Genomic DNA, 19,722 nt, shown 5'->3' with positions numbered 1-19,722 from the left:
TGTGTGCATGAGTATATTGGTGAGTGAATGGATATCTCAGTTCTACATGTTAAAGTAAGTACATATGTAAAACACACTCCATGTGAGAGTTGACATATATAAATAACTGAACATAAGAGCCAGTGAATGTGAGAGTGGCTGTATGAATCATTGTGAACTTGTATCAAGGATTGTATAAGAGAGTAAATATGTGTTAGTATATGTTTGAATAAGTAAGGTGTGTATAACTGTATAGTTGAGGAAATGGAGGTGGGATTGATTCTTTGCATGACTGACTAGGTGTGTGGGTAACTCCATGGATGTGTGACAGTCTGTGAGTGCCTGTTTACACTGAGTGTATCTAAGGTTATATTAGAGTCTGAAGATGTATTATCACATAAATGATATCATCAGTGATGTAATCAGTAATGTCAAATGAGATGTCAGTGATGTCATCAGTGATGTCATTTGAGATGTCATCAGTGATGTCATCAGTGATGTCATTTGAGATGTCATCAGTGATGTCATCAGTGATGTCACTGACCATGTCATGAATGATGTAATATGTGACATCATTAGCAGTGGATTGCGGGTCCGCGATATATAGTTAGTGCATCTAACTATATATGGAATTTCAATGGTTTTGTGCGAGTAAAATAAGGTTTTTTAAATGCTAATCCCTAACTATATATGGTCTATAACCTATGGTTTTTTCAGTGAATTTTCAAGGTTTTGTAAATGCAAATTCCTAACTATATATGGTCTATAACCTATGTTTTTTTCTGTGAATTTCATTGGTTTTTTAAAAGCTAATATCTATAGCTGTAAAATATATTCTTTATTAAGTGACGTATCACGTAGCCCGTGAGACGCCTCAGGATGCATCGCATAACCGTGACGTATCGTCTCTGCAGCGCAAACCAAACCCAAAACGTAAGCGCGCCAGAACACGCTTAAAGATATATATATTTTTTTTTAACCTTAATTAGACAAAATCCACACGTGCACATATCATAAACGTTCAAAAAACACAATATGTCGGACTCCCGTTACGCTGCCGGTTAGCTGCCCGGTTAACGTACCAGGAAGCACCTTTACCGCGAAAAATCGCAATTTTTTTTTTCACCCCCCAGGGAACTTTAATAGCCCCCTCATCAATCCTAGGGGTTCAGGAGGGGTTTGCCTTACCCCTTTCATTCATTTACACCTTTTTTTTTTTCCACCTCTTGTCTCTCGATCCCACAGAGAGACAAGATGGCGGCCGCTCCAGACTGTTTACAATGATAACAGCCAATCAGCTTCTCCTCAGACTCCCGTTACACTGCCGGTTAGCTGCCCGGTTAGCTGCCCGGTTCGCGTACCAAGACGCGTCTCTACGGCGAAAAAAACAGAATTTTTTTTTTATTTTTTTTGGGGCCCAGCGTGGCTCTATAATATCCCCTCATCAATCCTAGGGGGTCAGAAGGGGTCTACCTTGCCCCTTTCCTTCATTTCCCCCTTTGTCTTGGCCTCCTCTTGTCTCTCGATCCTATCGAGAGATAAGATGGCGGCCGCTCCGGACTGTTTACAATGTTGACAGCCAATCAGCTACTCGTCAGACTCCCGTTACACTGCCAGTTAGCTTCCCGGTTCGCGTACCAAGACGCGTCTCTACGGCGAAAAAAATCGGATTTTTTTTTTTTTTGGGCCCAGCGTGACTCTATAATATCCCCTCATCAATCCTAGGGGATCAGAAGGGGTCTACCTTGCCCCCTTTCCTTCATTTCCCCCTTTGTTTTGGCCTCCTCTTGTCTCTCGATCCTACCGAGAGACAAGATGGCGGCCGCGCCGGACTGTTTAGAATGTTGACAGACACCGGAGAGCCAATCAGCTTCGCTTCGCAAAGTTCCGATACGCGAAAAGTAAGCGGAACGGAGCGCAGCCCGGAGCGCTGTTACAGATATATATCTTGTTTTAAACGTTAATTTCTCAAAATTCACTGAAGCACATATATTGAGACCTAGCAAAGGCACATCGGGCTAACAGTCCCTACAATTTTGCCAAGTTTCGTGGAAATCCATTCAGCCGTTCGGGCTAAAAGTGAGTCCAACCGCCCTATGGAAATTAACATGGGAAAAACGCGTTTTGGGACCCCCCTTTTTTCTCGGCCCCCCCTTGACGAACCCCCCCCCAAATTTCCAGGAGCTGCTCAGAAACAAAATGTGCCATTTTCCTGAAAATTTCAGCCAATTCCGTCCACAAACGCCAAAGTTATTAGACATAGAATTTTCAGAAATCCCATAGGGAAAAAATCCTAACTATATATACCTACTGGCTATCGCCAGTAGGTAATATATATATTTGTAGCCAAGGAATCCTATTTATCTAAATCAAGGCAATCCTTTAGTATCTCTCTTGTGAATGACTCATCTGACTTTGTCAATACCGCATTCCAGAGGAGGGATGGTTTAACATATAGAACATCCTCAATAAAGAGTATGCCTTTTCCCTTATGTATAACAGACCAGAGATGGATTTCGGGGAGAGCAAGCAAGCTTCTAAGAAACTTGTTCTCTCAAATTAGAATCAAAGTCCTATGGGCCCGCTCCATAGGGGGCTCCACCAATGCACCTGCTGTTGTATATGGCTAGCATAAATATATGCAGAGAATTATTTATGTGCAGTAAACCATTCGCTGTTCGTGATATCAATCTAGCATCATCTGCATATAACAGTAAAGGTATCTTTTGGTCTCCTATTCTAGAGCTCTCGGCTGTAAGTGACAGCAATTCTTAATCCATATCATTATTATAAGGGAGAAAAGAAAAGGCGCAAACCCACATTCCTGTCTTACGCCCCTCTTTATTCCAAAAGGTATAGTATATTTGCTGTTGAGACAATATCGAACCTTTTAGGCAAGTTTGAGTACATCCTTGATAAAGGGATAACTAGTTCTTTAGGAGCACCTAATATTTTCAAGGTCTATCACAACTTATTATGGCTGACAAAGTCAAAAGCCCTGTCAGGTCCATGAAACACAAATGAAGGAAAGAAACCAGGTTTTGCTCTTGTACATTTCCCCACTAACAGATTAGGGTTCAGCGCTTGTTCTATTGTACCCAAGCCCTCTCTGAAAACGTATTGAGGCTTTGTTAAAAATGAGTGTTACTCTGCCCAATGCTCCATGCTCTAGCATGACCCTACACATCAGCTTAGCTGAAAAGTCCAAAAGTGATACTGGAATAATAACTCTTCTGCTGTGAAGGTGGGAGAAACCAGGCTCTGCTGCATTGAGAATAGGAATAGTCCACGTTACATCGCATGCGTTAACAACGCATGCCTTTACAGCGTGGTCATTACAACAACCGCGTTGTTACGTCGCATACCATTACAACACAAGTCAGAACAACGACTTGATTTAGGGGGCTGCTGGATTTTGGAATAGTAGAATTTACTATTCCAACTCCAGTCTGTGCAACAGTAGGGAAGGTATTGGATTTTAAATACAACATCTGCCCCCACAGGAAGTCGTTGGTCCGACTTGCATTGTAATGGTATGCAATGTAACAACGCTGTTGTTGTAATGACCGTGTTGTAATGGCATGCATTGTATTGTATGCATGGTAAATGATGTTTACCTGAGGACAGTAGTTAAAAATGGGGCCCACAGGCCCTTGATGTGTTTATAGATGTCCACAGGGCCGCCATCCGGAACTGCCGCCTTACCTTTACAGCTTTTATCTAGGGCAGTCATTACTTCTTTCAGAGAGAAAAGAAACTGGATTTTAATTCTGAAATTTCATTATTTGATATAACATTATTGTTCTTCAAAAGATTAAATACTTTTGAAAAGTGATTAATCCAATCTTTGGGAGCAATACAACCCACAATAGAGGGACATTTATTGTTTTCCAAACCAAGGCCATATCATTGAATTTTGTTGTTTGATTAATCCAGGCTTTTTCTTGGAGTTGCTTTTTCCTATGAGCCATTGCCTGCTTGTAAATTGTGCTTGTGCTAAGACTATGAATCTTCACTCTGTCTCTTGGTGTTAAATGTTGAACAATTCTCAGGTTCCTAAGAGTAGTCGTGCAAGCCTTGTCAAACCAGCCCTTGACTTTGTTTCTTTTCTTTGCATGGTTTTGCTTATGCAGAATTGAACTGTTTCCGAGATTTTACAATAGAAGTGTGATCTGCAGTATTGCATATTCCATTTTCAGGCTGGACTGCAGGGAGAAAAGGGGCGCGGGGTCTAGCGGTTATTTACTGTGACTTTCTTAAAGCCACTTTCTTTGCGTTCCCTTTAGCATTTGAATGTGAAGCGCTTTTGTCAAAATTGAATTTAACAAAAATTACTCCTTTAATGCCCTACTCATCTTTCGCCCCCCTGCCTTAGAGCAGCCTTACCTCATGCCTTTAGTCAGCTATTGGAAACAAAAGTAAATTATACAGATGTCATGGTCCATGGGGACATTAATTTAATTTTTTTAAAACACCTTGGACAAAGATTCTGAACACTTTATGGATATGATCGCCAGTCTAGGCCTAGCTCGCTCAACTGGTCAAAAGCTCCACTCATTCATCAGGTCATCTACTTGATGCCATTTTCTCTGACAACACCCTTCTTCAACCTACCACATCTATTCCGCTTATATAGTCCGACCATTTAGTGGTCATGTTTGAAATGGAAATGATGGCCAAAGTCCTTTGACTTTACTTGCCTCAGTCAAACAAGACATGTCCTCCCTGGCATGACCTAGATGCTAATTCACTAATGTGAGATGTTGGCCTGGTATATGCGGTCCACTAATTAAAGTGGGCACCTTGCACTAGTCCAAACAACCCTTATGGTGATTTAAGAGGTCAAAGATAACCTTAGAAAGCTTTCCAAGTAGTAGCTGTGCAGAGCAGCGTTTAGGCTTAGTCTTGAAGAAATGTTAAGCAGCTTGTTTTACAAAGATGCAACCTTATAGTATTGGTTAAATGAAAGGAGAGCAACACAGTAATTATAAAAAGATGTATTTATTTATATAACACACTCTAGTACGACACCGTATCTTCTGCACACAGATACTAACAAAGCACACAATACTGTAGCACAAAAACAATAGTACATAGCACTAATACACAGTGGGCTCCAGGGGGAGACCAAACTATACAGTAAAATAGTGGCTTATAGAACCACGACTCTAGTCAAGACAGTGTCTAGAGGATGTTGAATTGCTCGGACCCCAAGGAACCACTCAAGGTGAGTAAGTAGAGACCCCATGGTGGTTTTAAAGTTTAAGGACCCTTCTAAGTAGACTTCGAAGATACCCCGTGGAAGTTAGGAGGTTGGAGATCCAACCAACCCGTGGATACTGTAGTACCTGAGTTACCTATCCCAGGGGAGCCAGGTACATAGGTCTGAAGTGGCATTGGAAACCGCCATCGATCTCCATGGAGGACTTCAAAGAAGAGCCACTGCTGGGAAGAAGAAAAGTGTCCGTTGGAATCCAAAGGTGGATTCTTGATGAAGAGTACCTGAAAGCAGAGGAGACAGTCTGGGTCACTCAGGAGTGACCAGGAGCTCGGTAGACGAATGCCCACCGATGTCTGGTTCGTTGAGGGGGTTATTGACTTTGCAGCAATAGGGACCATGGGACGTTGAGGATGACCAGGAGTCTGATGCGAGCTGTCCCACGAAGGATGTCGAGTGCTGAGGGGGTCGGTGTCTGGCGGGAGCACCAACAAGTCTTGGCAGCGGCAACCCACGAAGAAGGTCAAGAAAGGTTACTTGTCGGGACAGCAAGGCCCAGGAGACTTACCAAACACAGGGGAGTCAGGGCCAGCCTGGAGCAACCAGGGAAGCCCAAGAAAAGCAGTGTTGACCCACAGGCCAGAGGCACAGGAGCGGATAGGGGAACTCGAGCAGTTTCAAAAAGCAGCAACTCACGCAGCACTTTGTGCGAGGAGGCCAAAATTATTTGTAGGAAATGGTGCAGAGGTTGGGGCTACTCTGAGCCCAGTGCACTTGTTTTGGAAACGCCAACAAGCATATACACTTGCAAAAGTACGCAGTGCACAGGGATATGGGCATTACAGCCCCCACAAGGGATTCTGACCTCAAACTTGGTAAGAGGGCCACTCGGACCTCGAAGGAATTGGAAACCCACCTCCTGTGTTGCTGGAACCTTCGGAGTCCGTAGGAGCTCAGGAGCAGCAGACCGTTCAATCGTGATGTGGTGCCGGCGGTTGCAGGGGAGTGACTTTCACTCCAAGGGAGATACCTTCAGTTGCCCTTGATGCGCCACAGGTCCTGCACAGAGCCTGTATGGGGCACGGGCACAAACAATGCTTTGGACGGAGTGGGAGACGAAGTCAGGTCCCGACAAAGTCCAGAGTGTCCAGATGGTCGAAGTTCAGAGGAGAATCTTGTCCATGTCAAATCTAGGGTCCTGCAGCCAGGTGCGCCCTTTTGTACCCATGGGAGAGTGTTGGACAGATTCAGGGGACCCTCCCAGGGGAGGGTCTGAACAGTGGGGAAGTTATTTCCATGTCCTTTGTCCAGTTTCACGCCAGGGCAAGAGCCAATGGCTCCCAGGACTGGTTTGAACTGGACTATGCAGAGGGACACCAAATATGACCCTCATGCAGACTTTCGGTCGCTGGCAAGCGCACCCCCTAGGCCTAATACACCAAATCCTGTCTGGTAGGTGGTCACACCTCCCCGTGACAGGATGCCAATTGTTCTGCCTTCCCCTGCTCAAGCTTGGCTCAACAGCAGAAGGGCAGAAATGTGTCTCTGGTCAGCAGCAACCATTTTGGGACGCCCAGGGCTAGAAGGCTGGTATCGGGAACACCAGGGACCTCCCAAAGCTTGTTTCTGAGGAGTGGAATCATACCTCCCACATTAATTACCAGTGTGGGGGTATGATTCCACAATATTTGGCTCCAAACACGATTGGGTTAGTTTCAGCTGTTTTAGAGTTGGTCATCACGTGGTTGCGTAATGCCACTCTATATGTCTTAAATGGCTGTAGCACTAACAACCCAGGAGAATTGACTCCTTAGGCTGCAGGGGTGTCCTGCTCATGCAGTGGCACCCTCTCACTTAGAACCAAGCACACTGCCTTCAGGATTGTCAAGGACTGCTATAGGGTTGACTAATAGGTTTTTAAGTGTAGTGACCCTTAGATATAGTAAACCTATATCTTAAGTAAGTGGTGCATGCACCAACTTACACAGGCTTCAATTGCAGGCCTGTAGGTTTATTTTGCATGGCCTCTCATGGGTGGCATAATACATGCTTCAGCCCATGGGAGGACTCTGGGGTACCTACGCCCTGGGTACTTGGGTACCATATATAAGGAACTGACAAGGTACCCCAGTATCCAGTCTGGAGTGTACCTAAGTACACGACTTAACGGTTTAGGGAGAAAGCAGATAGACAGGGGTCCTGATTAGCAGGATCCCAGTCAGACTAGTCAAAAACCGTATCACATGAAGCAAAAAGTGAGGGTAATAATAAGAAGCAGATCCTACTTTCCTGTAACTAAGCTCTGCATTAGCCTGAAATCTTCCCATTATCTCTAATCACCTACACACTGGTACTACTCATTATGGATTGACTCAACCTTAAATCAGCTTGCACAAGAAAAGGTGCATAAAAGCCGTAGAGCTACCCCTTCGGGACCTTGGTTCTCAGATAAATTTAGACTACAAAAACATCGTTTTTGCAGGCAAGAACGAAGGTGGTGAATGAACTACGACAGTGCAGAAAAGGAAACCTACAAAAGTACTATCTTAGCATATAAACAAACTAATCCATAAAGGAAAATGCACATTATTTTACTCATAAAATTGAGTCGTCAAAAAACTCCTTTAATGAACTGTTTATCACAGTGAAAATCTAGCCATGCTCCCTCAAAACAAAAACAGTATGATCATCCAATCCTTCTGTAATTCGCCACCTTTCTTCCAAGCCAAAGTAAAAGATTTGTGTAGCATCTTTTTTGCCAACAATAAACAACCCTCCCATCCGCTAGATGGGTATTCCTCTCCTAGTTGTTCAGATTCAACTAATGTTTCTCTAGGTCCTCTTAATGATTCTAAATCTGTTCATGATCCTTCTATTCTGTCCTCCTTCCTCCTGAGATCTGATCCAACCCCTCAACTGACCTCTTGAAATGAAAAGTAAAGCAACTACTAATGAACTGAGTCCTTCCCCAAAGAAGTCACACCTTTCCCAGACTCTAACATCCATGGCCTGCCCTTCCACAAGACTCTCTGGTCGCATTACATATCCACTGTTCTTATTTTGACTTTGCTGCTCGTTCAAAATTGTATACTCCTTCCTGTTTACCTTTTTGCATTCCTGATGTACAGTGTTGTCATCACAAAAGGGTAATGTTTGCAATATATCCCCCCCTTTCAAATTATGAACCTGGTTCCAGAAATGACATTGGTATACCTAACTGACATCTTTAACACGATGTTTAGTTCTGGCTATTTCCCCAAACACTGGAAGAACGCATCAATTCTGCCTCTCCTCAAGAAGCCTTATCTTGATGCCTTAGATCCTAACAACCATTATTCAATTTCGCGCCTTCCCTTCCCTGCAAAAAAATGTGTAGAAGGCCATGAATCAGGAACGTACATAGTTTATCAGCAATAATCATCAGTTTGGCTTTAGAAGCGAACATAGTACCAAACGGTCTCCTGATTTCCCGCGTTGGGTGCTGTTCTTCGAACTGTGAAGGTTAAGTAAGGAGTGCTTAAACCACCTGAAATTGCGACTTTTGATCTCCTGATGCTGGATATGTGAGAAAACTTCACAACACGTTGTGACATTTGATTGATGGATATGCCAACCCTGATGAAGTCCTAATGGATGAAACGCGTTGGCTGGGCTGACTGACTTTTTTGATAAAGAAAAGAATAAAATTGGATTTTATACGAATACAAGACTCCTGATGTACTGAATTTGATCGAACTGATGCTAATTGAGATTTGTGAATGACTTAACATTTTGAGCTTTCATTACCCAAATTGAGTTATACTTATGTGACATTATGCGCTCTTTTTTCAGTTTAAAATTTTGAAATAGTGCTGAACTGACCTTGATTGCTGCCTCTGAAGACATCAGAAAGACACTTCACAAAGGAGAAAATCCAGCTCTGATGGTGTTGGACCTCACTGCAGCATTTGACATGGCCAATCATGACCTTCTTATCGAATGCCTTTATTGCATCGGAATTAGGGTCATCCTTAAGCACAACTCTTTTTAACCTTTACATTATCTCTCTTGCTAGTCTTATTAAATCCTTTGGTTTCAGTGGTTTCCTACACAGATGACACCCAGATTGTGATGTCAGTTGCCAGTAATCAGGTTCCACAACTGTATGCTACAGATTGGCAGATGGATGAACGAAAGTTTTCTTCTGAAGCTGAACTCGGGTAAAACTGATGTTCTGCTTTTCGGAAAGTACACTTCCTTTTGGTCCCCTAGTTGGTGGCCACAGGAACTCGGCCTTTTACCCACTCCTGTTAGGAAGTTAAAAACTTAAGTATCTTATTCGATAGTAAACTAAAATTTGAAAGTTATAACAATGCATTCACCTCCTCCTCCTTTTTCACCTTATACTGCTTTACAAATCCACTCTTGCATTTACCCATATTTGAAAGTATAATTTAAGGTGGAGCCTGTGTCCATGTGTGTTTTTGGTCTCAAGGGGAGGTGTCATGGGTCAACCAAAACCACAGGACATTCTTTGAAGAAAAACAAGCCCTAACATAATGTTTCAGCTTTAAATGGAGTGTGCAGATTGTAATCAATGTCACTACCAGCAGCAAACCAACTGTAACCCTCTCTGATACCACTGCAAATCGATATCCTTTAACTTAACTAGGTGTGTTTCCTGAAGGAAAGCACATACCTCTTCTTCTGAGGGAAGAGAGTACTTTGTGGTGTCTCACAGGGTTTGTCATCCAGATCTGTTTTGAAGCAAAGACATGAACAAAATAGTTACAACTGATTACTCAAGTATATTGCCCCAGTGCAAAATGTTAGGTAATACTGACTTTATATTTTGAGACTTTGCAAATTACTTCAGTTTTTATTTTCTGTAGTCTGACTTCAGGAGGAAACTCTAAAAACAAACAAAATGTTGCTACCATTTTGTGATTCCATAAATGTTTGTTTGTAATGCACCATTCTGTTGGATTACAAAGCCAAAGTCAAGGTGTCTTAATTTAGTTGTAGTAGGTAATGCCCGTCTGATCTGGACTATTAAAATATGAGTCTGATATTAACAATACTGATCTTATTTGTTCTTTGGGTTCACCATAGTTTTCCTACCACTGTTGCTACCCTCTGCCTGGAACCTTGTACAGCACCATCTCCTCTTTGACTAACTCCAGTAACTTCACCATTGTACATTGTTCTTGAATTGGGTTGATACTCCCTTTCTATTAAAGTTTATTTTTTCCATGTGGTACAGAGCAGAATTGTCTGTCTATGGCAAATGCCTATCTCTGTTCATGTTCTGCACATCACCCATTGCCTTCCAAATACATTATTAGATTGAAACGAGGGTCTGCCTATTGTTAACACAGGAATATTGTATTTTGTATTGGAGAAAGAAAAGCTCTAGTTTTTTATTACAATATTTAATGCAAGCAATTAGTTGGATTTAGAAGTAGAAATATTTTTAAGAATTAAGATGTTCAATAGAAGTGACTAGTTTGGGGAAAAAGTGGAAATATGCAAAATCTTTCTGCTTATACTGTGTTTGCCAAATGAAATGTAAGATTTTAAGTGATTGTATTTTTATTCTCTCTACAGGAAGCGCAAACAGTTCTTTTGCTAGTATAGCAGCTGAGTGTGATAATGCGTTGGATGAGGTGCTTCCACCACTGGAGGATGTTCTGCCTTCAACGAGGAGGAGAGGAAGGAAAGTGTATGGGGTGAACAGATACCAGCAGCGGAAAATAAAAGAGGAACCTCAGCAAGAGGAAATCTCTTGCCCATCCCACAACCTGAGACGGGCACGTGAGGTTTCCCAAAAGGTTGAACCTGTTGGTTCGTTTTGGACGCTCTTTGAAAGTGACGAGGAGGTTGATGGGCATATGAAAAAGAGAAAGAGGAGACGGCAGAAGAACCGGAAGTACCAGAATGGAGAATACCTAACTGAACGAGAGGAAGAGTTGGAGATGGCCCAATGCTACAAAAGAAGGAAAGCCAAAGCAGGTAGATATAAATTATATATCTAGGTTACCTATGTTCAATTAAGGGTTAATGTCTTCAACACTGCTACATCTGTACCAACTGCTGAGATGTAAGATCCTGTTCCCAGTACTGGACCATTCACCCCCCACTTCCTCCAGAATTGTGGGATGTGTAGGACTGCTAGTGTTAGTTGAGTCTAAGCTGTGATTTACATATTGAAACTTTTTTCTCTGTGTCATATGTTGAATGTATCGTTGCCACCTAAAATTGTGTTGTGCAGTCTCTTGCTTACTAGCTTGATTGGCTTTCCAACAGACTTGATTGAGTCCTATTAGATCTTTAAAACTATTGCGTCTGCTCCATTCAGTACGTCCTAACTCAGTATTACTTTCTTCCCTGTTCCTCGTATTTCTTTTCACGCTTAGCCCAAACACATCTCCTGTAAAAGACCTGCTCAGTCCACTCCTCTTTTTAAACCCAATGAATGTGACTAATGACCTTTTAACCAGGTGCAGTATTGACGAGGAGCTGAAAGGTGACCAGCTATGTATAATTAAGTATAACCTTATCTTTACGTGCTATGTAATGTTGAGCCTGGAATCAGGAGATAACTCTGTTACTAAAATGCGTGTAGTTGGTCATGTTCTGCCCTCTTGCTTCGGCTGTGCTTTATTTTAAGCTATTTAGTCACAACAGCAAGCGTATGGTCTGTGGGGCATCCATTTTTCACCATAGGATCCGAATAAGGTGGTGCATAACCTGCTTTCCTGATGTAGAGCTTTGTGTGCAACATCGACCCACCACATACTAAATAAAATGCATGGGTTCATGGTGAGGCCCTTGCCAGACATTTCTACAATGTCCCTCTAAGCAATCTCTTTTATTTCCACCTTCGATCAAAATCAGCAAAATCGATTTAGTATCCCAAAAAGAGTGATCATATTTCCTTGGGAAAATAAACTGACTCTGAATCTCTCAGTCTTTAGGGTAATTACTCTGGGTCCTATGGTCGTTTATGTGGTCAAATGGGGTTTAGAGACTTTTCACTCCGGTCTACCCTTGCTTCCCTCCTAATGTTCACCTAGTCTCTTCTCTGCTGGAGGAGATCAAGGACCTCCATTGTTTCTGAGATACAAGGTTGACAACCCAGTCAGAGTTGAACTAATACTTGCACTAATGAAGTTTGATGGTTTTTGTAAGATTCTCTACCTCTTCAGACTTAATGTCCAGGAGGAGCTATTGGAGATGAATCTTGCACCAATCTTATTTCTCCAGTTGGCGAACTTCATCACCACTCTCGAGTTCAAGGACACCTAATATCCTGCTAAAGGACACCATTTGAAATCATTTTTGGGTGTAATGTATTATGTACCACTACAAGATCCTCCACTTGGCCCTCAACTCAGCTGGTACTACCTTTAAAATAAATAAAAGAGCCTTTTCTTCACCTCTTAAAGGCTTGATTAACTTAGCTAAATAAGATACTGGTGAGGTATTCATTTCCGAAGAGGTTTTGCAGTCTTCGTTTGGCCATGAGCTTGTTGTAGCACATGTGCTTCTCGGCCATTGCGGCAAACTCCCCTGTGTCTCTCCCTTCCAGTGCATTACATTCTTTAACATCATTTACTCCCTTCTAGTCCCTTACTTTCTTCAACGTCATTTTAAAGATTAGCATTTAGTATTTTCTTCACAACTTGCTATCTTTTCGGGAAGGATACTTTTGTCTGTGTGTGCATTTATTTTTATATGTTCATGAACAGTGAAATTTCACAGAGCCCACTTGTTTTCATGGACTAAAGACAGCAACTGTGTTGTGACTCTAGTTGTTTGATGGGCTTGTGGCTGTTATTGGATGCCCTTCATAGAAGTCAAAATCGAGGTGCTGATCAAGAACCTGTTCAGTTCCTGGTACTGTGCGCATGTTGTACTATGTATGTAGCTGACTTTAACACAGCTAACAATGAGTAAAGTGTAATTTAAGGGAACTGGAATCAAACATACTAAAATATTTATGTCTATTACCATGCAGTAGCTTTAATGACTGACGCAATTCAATAGCCCAGGTTACAGCAATCTGTAGTCTTGGGCAACCAAAGTGAGAGAAAGCAGCTGGAGGCAAGAGTTCCAGTTCAGGACTGTGTACCAAGAAGTTACCTTAATAAATGAGAATAGTCGTCGTTTGCCTTCACCAAATCTGTTATTTCTGTGCATCTGCTTGTAGGACAGTGCTTCTTAGTCACCATGTTGGGTGCCAGCATGGGTATTTACTGTATTTTTTGAAGCATGAATGTGCTAGACATTCTTGCCTTATTTGACAATGCTATCGAAAGCAATGTTTCGATGCAGTTCCTTACTATTTGTGCAGGGTGCACACGTTACTGTTCTAGAATATACATGTTCAAGTCTAATTGTAAGTGCCTTTAACAAGAATGGGCACTTTGCTGTAACAACGGTATATCGATAACGATTGATGTTTTTTCTGAAATTGATGTTGGTGCAGATTGATGATCTGTATGTTGTAATTTATAAAGCTATTTCTTTTTTGTTTGTGCACGTTTTAGGGTTGAGAGACAGATGGGGTAGGCCTGAACGGTTCATGGGTTTCATTTCAAGAAGTTGTTTTTCGTAGATGTTTTAGTGGATGTTATTCAATAAAAGAGAAATACATCAAGGTTGTAATGACCAGAACCATGCATCGTGCTATATAGCTTTGGTAGGAAAAATAAACCTCAGGTAGAAATGTTATATCCCTCTAGCTGATAATTAGAAACCTAGAAAAGATCATGTTGAACTGGGAGGGATAACTTGGAGCAAGGAAGAGTAGGGAGGGGCTGATGAACCTATTAGTGAGTTTATTGCCAGGGAACCAGGTGTGTGGCCCCTTTGGCAAGGCAAGATAAGTGAGTCAAGAAACCCAAAAGAATTTTGACTAGATGCCCGAAAGTCTTGAGGAACCTGATGGGGTCTACATAGCAGAAACCGGCAACAACCTGGACGACTCTTGGCTAAGGTGAAGTGGGGGAGTGGACTTCCACACCAGGGCTGGAGAACACCCTCCAAATTAAAGGACAGGTTCATGGGGACTTGACACCTTCGGGCTGGGTCACCACAAATTCGAAGAGAAGGTCATCCTATGGGTGAGCAATTGACTGGTGTTGCTTGCTTTGAACCGCTAACCCTGTGGAGTGCCACAGATTCTGCTCTGGCACAGGTGGTCAGCGAAAACCACCAGGCCGCCTTGGAAGGAGGTTTGAGACTTTACCAAATCCTTGTGATGGTGCGGTTCATGACGATCAGAGATTAATCATAAAATCGAATGGCAACCTTCCGTTTTTATATAGCCTTTATAGATACCCACAGTTGCTATTCCCCACATATCCAGCCTTGGCAAGTGAGTGATTGACACAAGTTTTCCAGACATTCCGCCCCATTACGAGTGTAAACAGGGACAGTCCAAATCTTATGTTTGAGATCCGCCATCGGTGAGTTACATCTGTCAACGGCCCCATGGAAAATTCTGTGTAAAAGTTTGGGGGAAATATATGCTCTATGTATGATATAGAATTGGACACGTTTGTACCAGTCTCAGGGATATTTGAGAGCCCTCGCCCACTCAGTCATGAAGCACCCTATTGAATTCTTCCTCCCAAGACTGGCATCATTTTAAAAGTGTACAACTATAAGAGCTTTTCTTTATGTACCAAAACCCTTTTACATGTCGGAAAATTCTTTTAATCTTGTAAAAGGCTTTGGTAATCCTGTCTAAAAACCCACATAGGAGAGGGCATGAAAGGGGCGTCCCCTTCCTATTTGCGAGTCAAAGAGGAATGTTTAAATGGATTGATCAGATACTGACACTTCAAAGAGGTGGTATCTGATTCACAAAGGTACCCTTTGGACCCTTCTCCCCTTAGTGAATCTTGAAAAAAGTTTCAGGGTGAGCTGACAGGATCACTGCCAATTCTCAGTGAACCTTTTTGGAACCAGAAACCTTTTTTATTTTTAATGTAGTGCCCCGTCCTTTAAGGAAAACGGACTATATTTAAAAAAATGTATTTATTTAAACACAGTCACACACTTGTTGGTCTGCTGAACGTTGCAAGCAACTATAAGTGTGACTGTGGCCAATCGCAAACGGTCACAAGTTGTGACCTTCCTAATAAATCTTAATTTGCCAGGTCCTGCAAATCGTATTTTTTTTAACACACCTATATACAGATTTCTGTTCGTAAAAAACAATTTGATTTGTAGAAGTTAAGTATCGTGTAGGCCCCTGTTTGTTACTTTACCCCACGTGTAAGTAGTTATTTTACAAATAAAATAAATATTACATCATTAAAAAGAAGTTAAAGGGTTAAGGAATGGGTAAGGATTAGGAGCTGGGTAATGGCAATGGAGGGTAGAAATAAAAGAAGGTAAGGGTTTTTTAGGGTTCAGGGACAGGTAGAAGAAAAAGGTGGTAATGGTTTCTTTCAGGTTCAGGGGTGGCTAGGGGTATTCCGGGGCAGGTGGAGGTAATGGGGAGAGTTTTCTTTTAAGGGTTCATAAGCGGGTAGAGGTAAAGATAGATCAACTGGACCTGATCATGATACAATAGGTAATAATATATCAGAAGTTTAGAGTGGACTCGAAATATTTACTAATGCAAGTGATTTAAGACCAGGTGAGTCGGCGTTTCAGATGTTTTTATTACGAGTTGCTTTTTTTCCCCATTGTTTGCCTAAAATGATTTTTGGATCCCTGCAGTCTCTAATCCATTGAATTGTCCTGTATTCAGCCTTAAACCCAAAGCCAGGAATTTCAGGACAGAAACCCAAAATATTTTCCACTGGGGATATTGTTTCTTTCTGTCTAGCACTTCTTGCAATATTAACTCACCCATTCTACAAACAGTGCTGTAAAATCCTCAAGCCAGAGCCCACAGGTTTAAGGCACAGACTAATATTGTGGCAATTTAAACAATAACGGAGGAGCAACATGTAATTATAGGGCCTGTCTCCACCCTCTCTACTCAAATTAAAACTTCAAATAGAAAATCAGACCAGACTAAAATGGTGTTAGACATGGGTGTTCCACAGAAACACATTCCTGCAGTACTTATTTTATATTTAGACAACGTTGTGTCTAGCGCTCTGGGTCTTCACCCACACGATTTGACGTTCTTCATGGTAGGGCTTGCTCTTCACCCCATAGTCGATTGCAAATAATGGGATCGGACTCCCACGGTTCGGGGAGAGCGTGTTTCAGCCTGACCTCTCTCTTTACTATCTTGAAGTATGACAACAAAAATGTGGTACTGTGCAAGCCCCTTACAGAGTAAAAATACTTAAAGTTGACTATATCCACATTTATTCTTTGCACAGTTGACTATATCCACATTTATTCTTTGCACTCTTTGGTATGTAAAGTCAAAAGGACGATTTACTACCCTTTTTGTCTACTTAGTCGGCATGTTTCATGCCACTAGTAGCCTAGTCAGGTCTGTGGCATTAATCAGGGCTGGGGCTCTTTTTACAACTTCATATCATGGTCGATGTTAGGTTGTGTGGAAATCATGTGTGAAAAGTAGTATTGAACTTGGTATTGATGTAGTTATCTAGACCTCCCATACATGAGATCAGATGTATACATTTTGTTCTCTTGCCAGAAACTGTAATTCTTCCCTGTTCAGAACCTAGAGAATGCTGATTGATCTGATGAAAAGCTTGTGAGCGAAGAGGCAATAATTTACAAAATTGTGTTATCCTCCATTAGCAGTCTGTCAGTCTCCTCGCACACTGCTCAAAGTCTGAAAGGGTTTATTGGCAGAAATAAAACTTTAGTCTATGAATCTGAGTTCACTGAGCAACGGTCCTGCTCAAATCATAGGTGGAGGTGACCTTGCCAGATGTAGGCAGGACTCAAATGTATACCTTCACATGCACAAGTCTCTAGTAGTAATCACATCGTAAAATTCTCACAAATAATAATCACAATAGGGGCCTAGCGGAAAGTATGTATGTATGTACGTATGTAATTTCTAGAGCCCAAGCTATGTCCTGTCGCTAATGCAGAAGAAGGGCTTACTGAGGGAGAACCAGGATATGGACTCTGTATTTAGGGATAAGCCAGGTTTTTAGCTTTTATCGGGATGGGGGGGGGGAAGTTTCAATGTGTCTGAGTTACAGGAGAAGTTTGTTTCAGAGAGAGGGGAGTAGGAAGGAAAAAATCTTCGCCTAGACCATACCTTCTTGATCTGCGGAAATTTGGCAGGGCAGGTTTTCAGAGCGCAGATCTCTCTGGGAGGGTAGAACTTAATTCTAGCTAGTAGATAGGCAGGACCTGTCTTGAATAAGACTTTCTGGGTGAGAAGCCGGATCTTAAAACTGATCCTCTTCCTGATGATCAAAAGCCAATGAAGATCATTGAAAAGCTGTGACACGAATTACAGGGCAGAACGGAAATAGTTTGCGCAGCTGCGTTGTGGATCAGCTGTAACCAATTAATCAGGTAGTCAGGCAGGCCTAGGTAGAGTGCATTCCCATAATTCATTCGTGCTGTGATCATGGCTTAGATCACTTGCTGGCTTGCATTCACAGACAGGAGATACAAAAACTTTCTCAACATATGTAGTAAGCTAAAACAAGAGCCTACCACGGTATTAACTTGTGAGCGAGACAAAAGTTGTCCATTAAACTTAAAACATATGTTTTTGACTGAGGAGGTATAAGTAAGTGCAGAGGGGGGCATCTGTTGGCCAGAAGGACTGCCAAGAAACTTGTGCTTCATGTCCAAAGAAATGGGAACTCCGTCTTCCTTGCATTGCATTTGTGTTGATTTGATGAAAGTCAATGAAAGACTACAGAGAGGCAAGTTCTAATTTTCTCACCTGGGAATGCCTTGTTATTCTTCCAGGAAAACAGCAATTGGGTGTCATCAGCGTATGACACAATCTTGGCCCTAGTGATTCTGCCAGGGCTGCCAAGGGAGTAAGGTACATATTGAACAGTGTATGGCTCCAGGCCGAGCCCTGTGGCAATCCCACCCTCAATTCACGAGTATTGGCCGAGAAAGGATGGCACCATACCACTTTTCCTCTTACATCGAGAAAGGATGCTAGCCAATTCCAGGCTTGCCCTCCAATTCCAACAGACCTGAGAGGGGCCAGTGAGGTGTAGTAAGGGATTGTGTCAAACGCAGCTGATAGACCCGGCATGATCAGCAGCGCCCTGCCTCCTGCATCAAGGTTAAGTCTAATGAAATCGACTACCTCAAGCAATGCTGTCTCAGTACTGCAATTGGGACGAAACCCAGATTGGCTAGTATGTAGCAGTTTATTGATTTCAAGATAGGAAGAAAGCTGCTGGTTTGAGTGTTTTTCAAGAATACGCGAGAGAGCTGGAAGTAGGGAGTTGGGTCTATAATTGGCCAGATCTTTAGAGTCGGTCTGGGAGTTTTAACTTTTTTAGAAGAGGCACGATTTTTGCCTGCTTTCATATGAAAGGGAGGTTTACAAGTGGGTAATAGCCTCCACACCCCGGGATAGGAGGATAGCAGGTCCTGGGTCTGAAGGAGAACCAGATTTAAGGCTCTTTAACGCTGATAGGGAGCCATCGATGGAAATTGGAGATAAGGTCTCTAGCTAAATGGTTTTGTCATGGGTAAGGGGGACTAGTTGACTAGTCCCTGTATTGTTCTCTCCCATGATATCAACGGAAGTTGCCATTACCCTGCTAGAACCCATGGGACTGCCTTCCTTCCTGGACAGGAGGAGGAGGAGGCTGGCCTGGATTGCAGCATTTATATCCTGAAAGAAGAGAGCAAGTTGTTAACACCATTCAAGGGTCAGTAGTTTTTGGCCTGTGCAGGCTTCAGGGGTGGTGAACGATTTGGCAATTAAAAAAATTTCCTTAGAATGGTTTCCGGCATTTGAAATATGGTCTCAAAATAACGTTTTTCCTTAATGATGAATTATACTCTGCTTTAGCCCTCCATTGTCTCTCCCTGTGTTTGCACTCTAGTTTGGCCATTTTCAGGGAGTGAGTGTCCCATTGGACAAGGTGGCTTAGTACGGCGTAGTTGTTTTAATCTTTCTGAGGCTAAGGCTCGGGTGGAGGATTTAATCCAACTGTCAATAAGACTGACCTCTTGGTCGACCTTGCCAGAGAAAGAGGGCTTTTTCTCTTCCAACCTTCTGCAAAGAGCTTCAAATTGGACTTTATGAAAGGCTCTTACCATTCTGGATAATTAGGTGAACTGTTTAACCCAGCACTTCTGAACCTGAGCATGTAGTGGACTAACCCAGACCAAAGTGGCCAGGGCATCAACTTTGAGAGGTAGAGAGGTGAAAAGTTGGTCTAGAGTGTGCCCAGCTAAATGTGTGGGAGTGAATATTGACTGGGTCAACCTCATAGCCGTCAAATTCTCTTGAAAAACAGATATTTCTCTCTCATTCTCACATTCCAGGTGTAGGTTAGAATCCCCGATAAGGATGTAGTGGGCATATCTGAGAGTTAGGGGAGCAAGAGCATTGTATAGCGAGGATATAAACCCTACTGTAGGTCCTGAGGGCCTAT

The 19,722-nt window shown here is 42.4% G+C and overlaps 1 protein-coding gene across 10 annotated transcripts in view; it reads left to right on the top strand.

The window, feature by feature from the left end:
* BCORL1 (BCL6 corepressor like 1) overlaps positions 1-19,722 on the top strand; it is a 962,450-nt gene that overhangs the window by 763,085 nt on the left and 179,643 nt on the right. For all 10 annotated transcript variants that reach the window (XM_086918805.1, XM_086918802.1, XM_086918799.1 and 7 more), the window contains one exon: positions 10,784-11,188. In XM_086918805.1, coding sequence (XP_086774931.1) covers positions 10,784-11,188 — 405 coding nt within the window. The remainder of the gene's footprint in view (positions 1-10,783; positions 11,189-19,722) is intronic.

This window comes from Lissotriton vulgaris, chromosome 4_1 (assembly GCF_964263255.1).
Source record: "Lissotriton vulgaris chromosome 4_1, aLisVul1.2, whole genome shotgun sequence".
Lineage (NCBI taxonomy): Eukaryota > Metazoa > Chordata > Amphibia > Caudata > Salamandridae > Lissotriton > Lissotriton vulgaris.
This window is presented reverse-complemented; position numbering and strand designations above follow the sequence as displayed.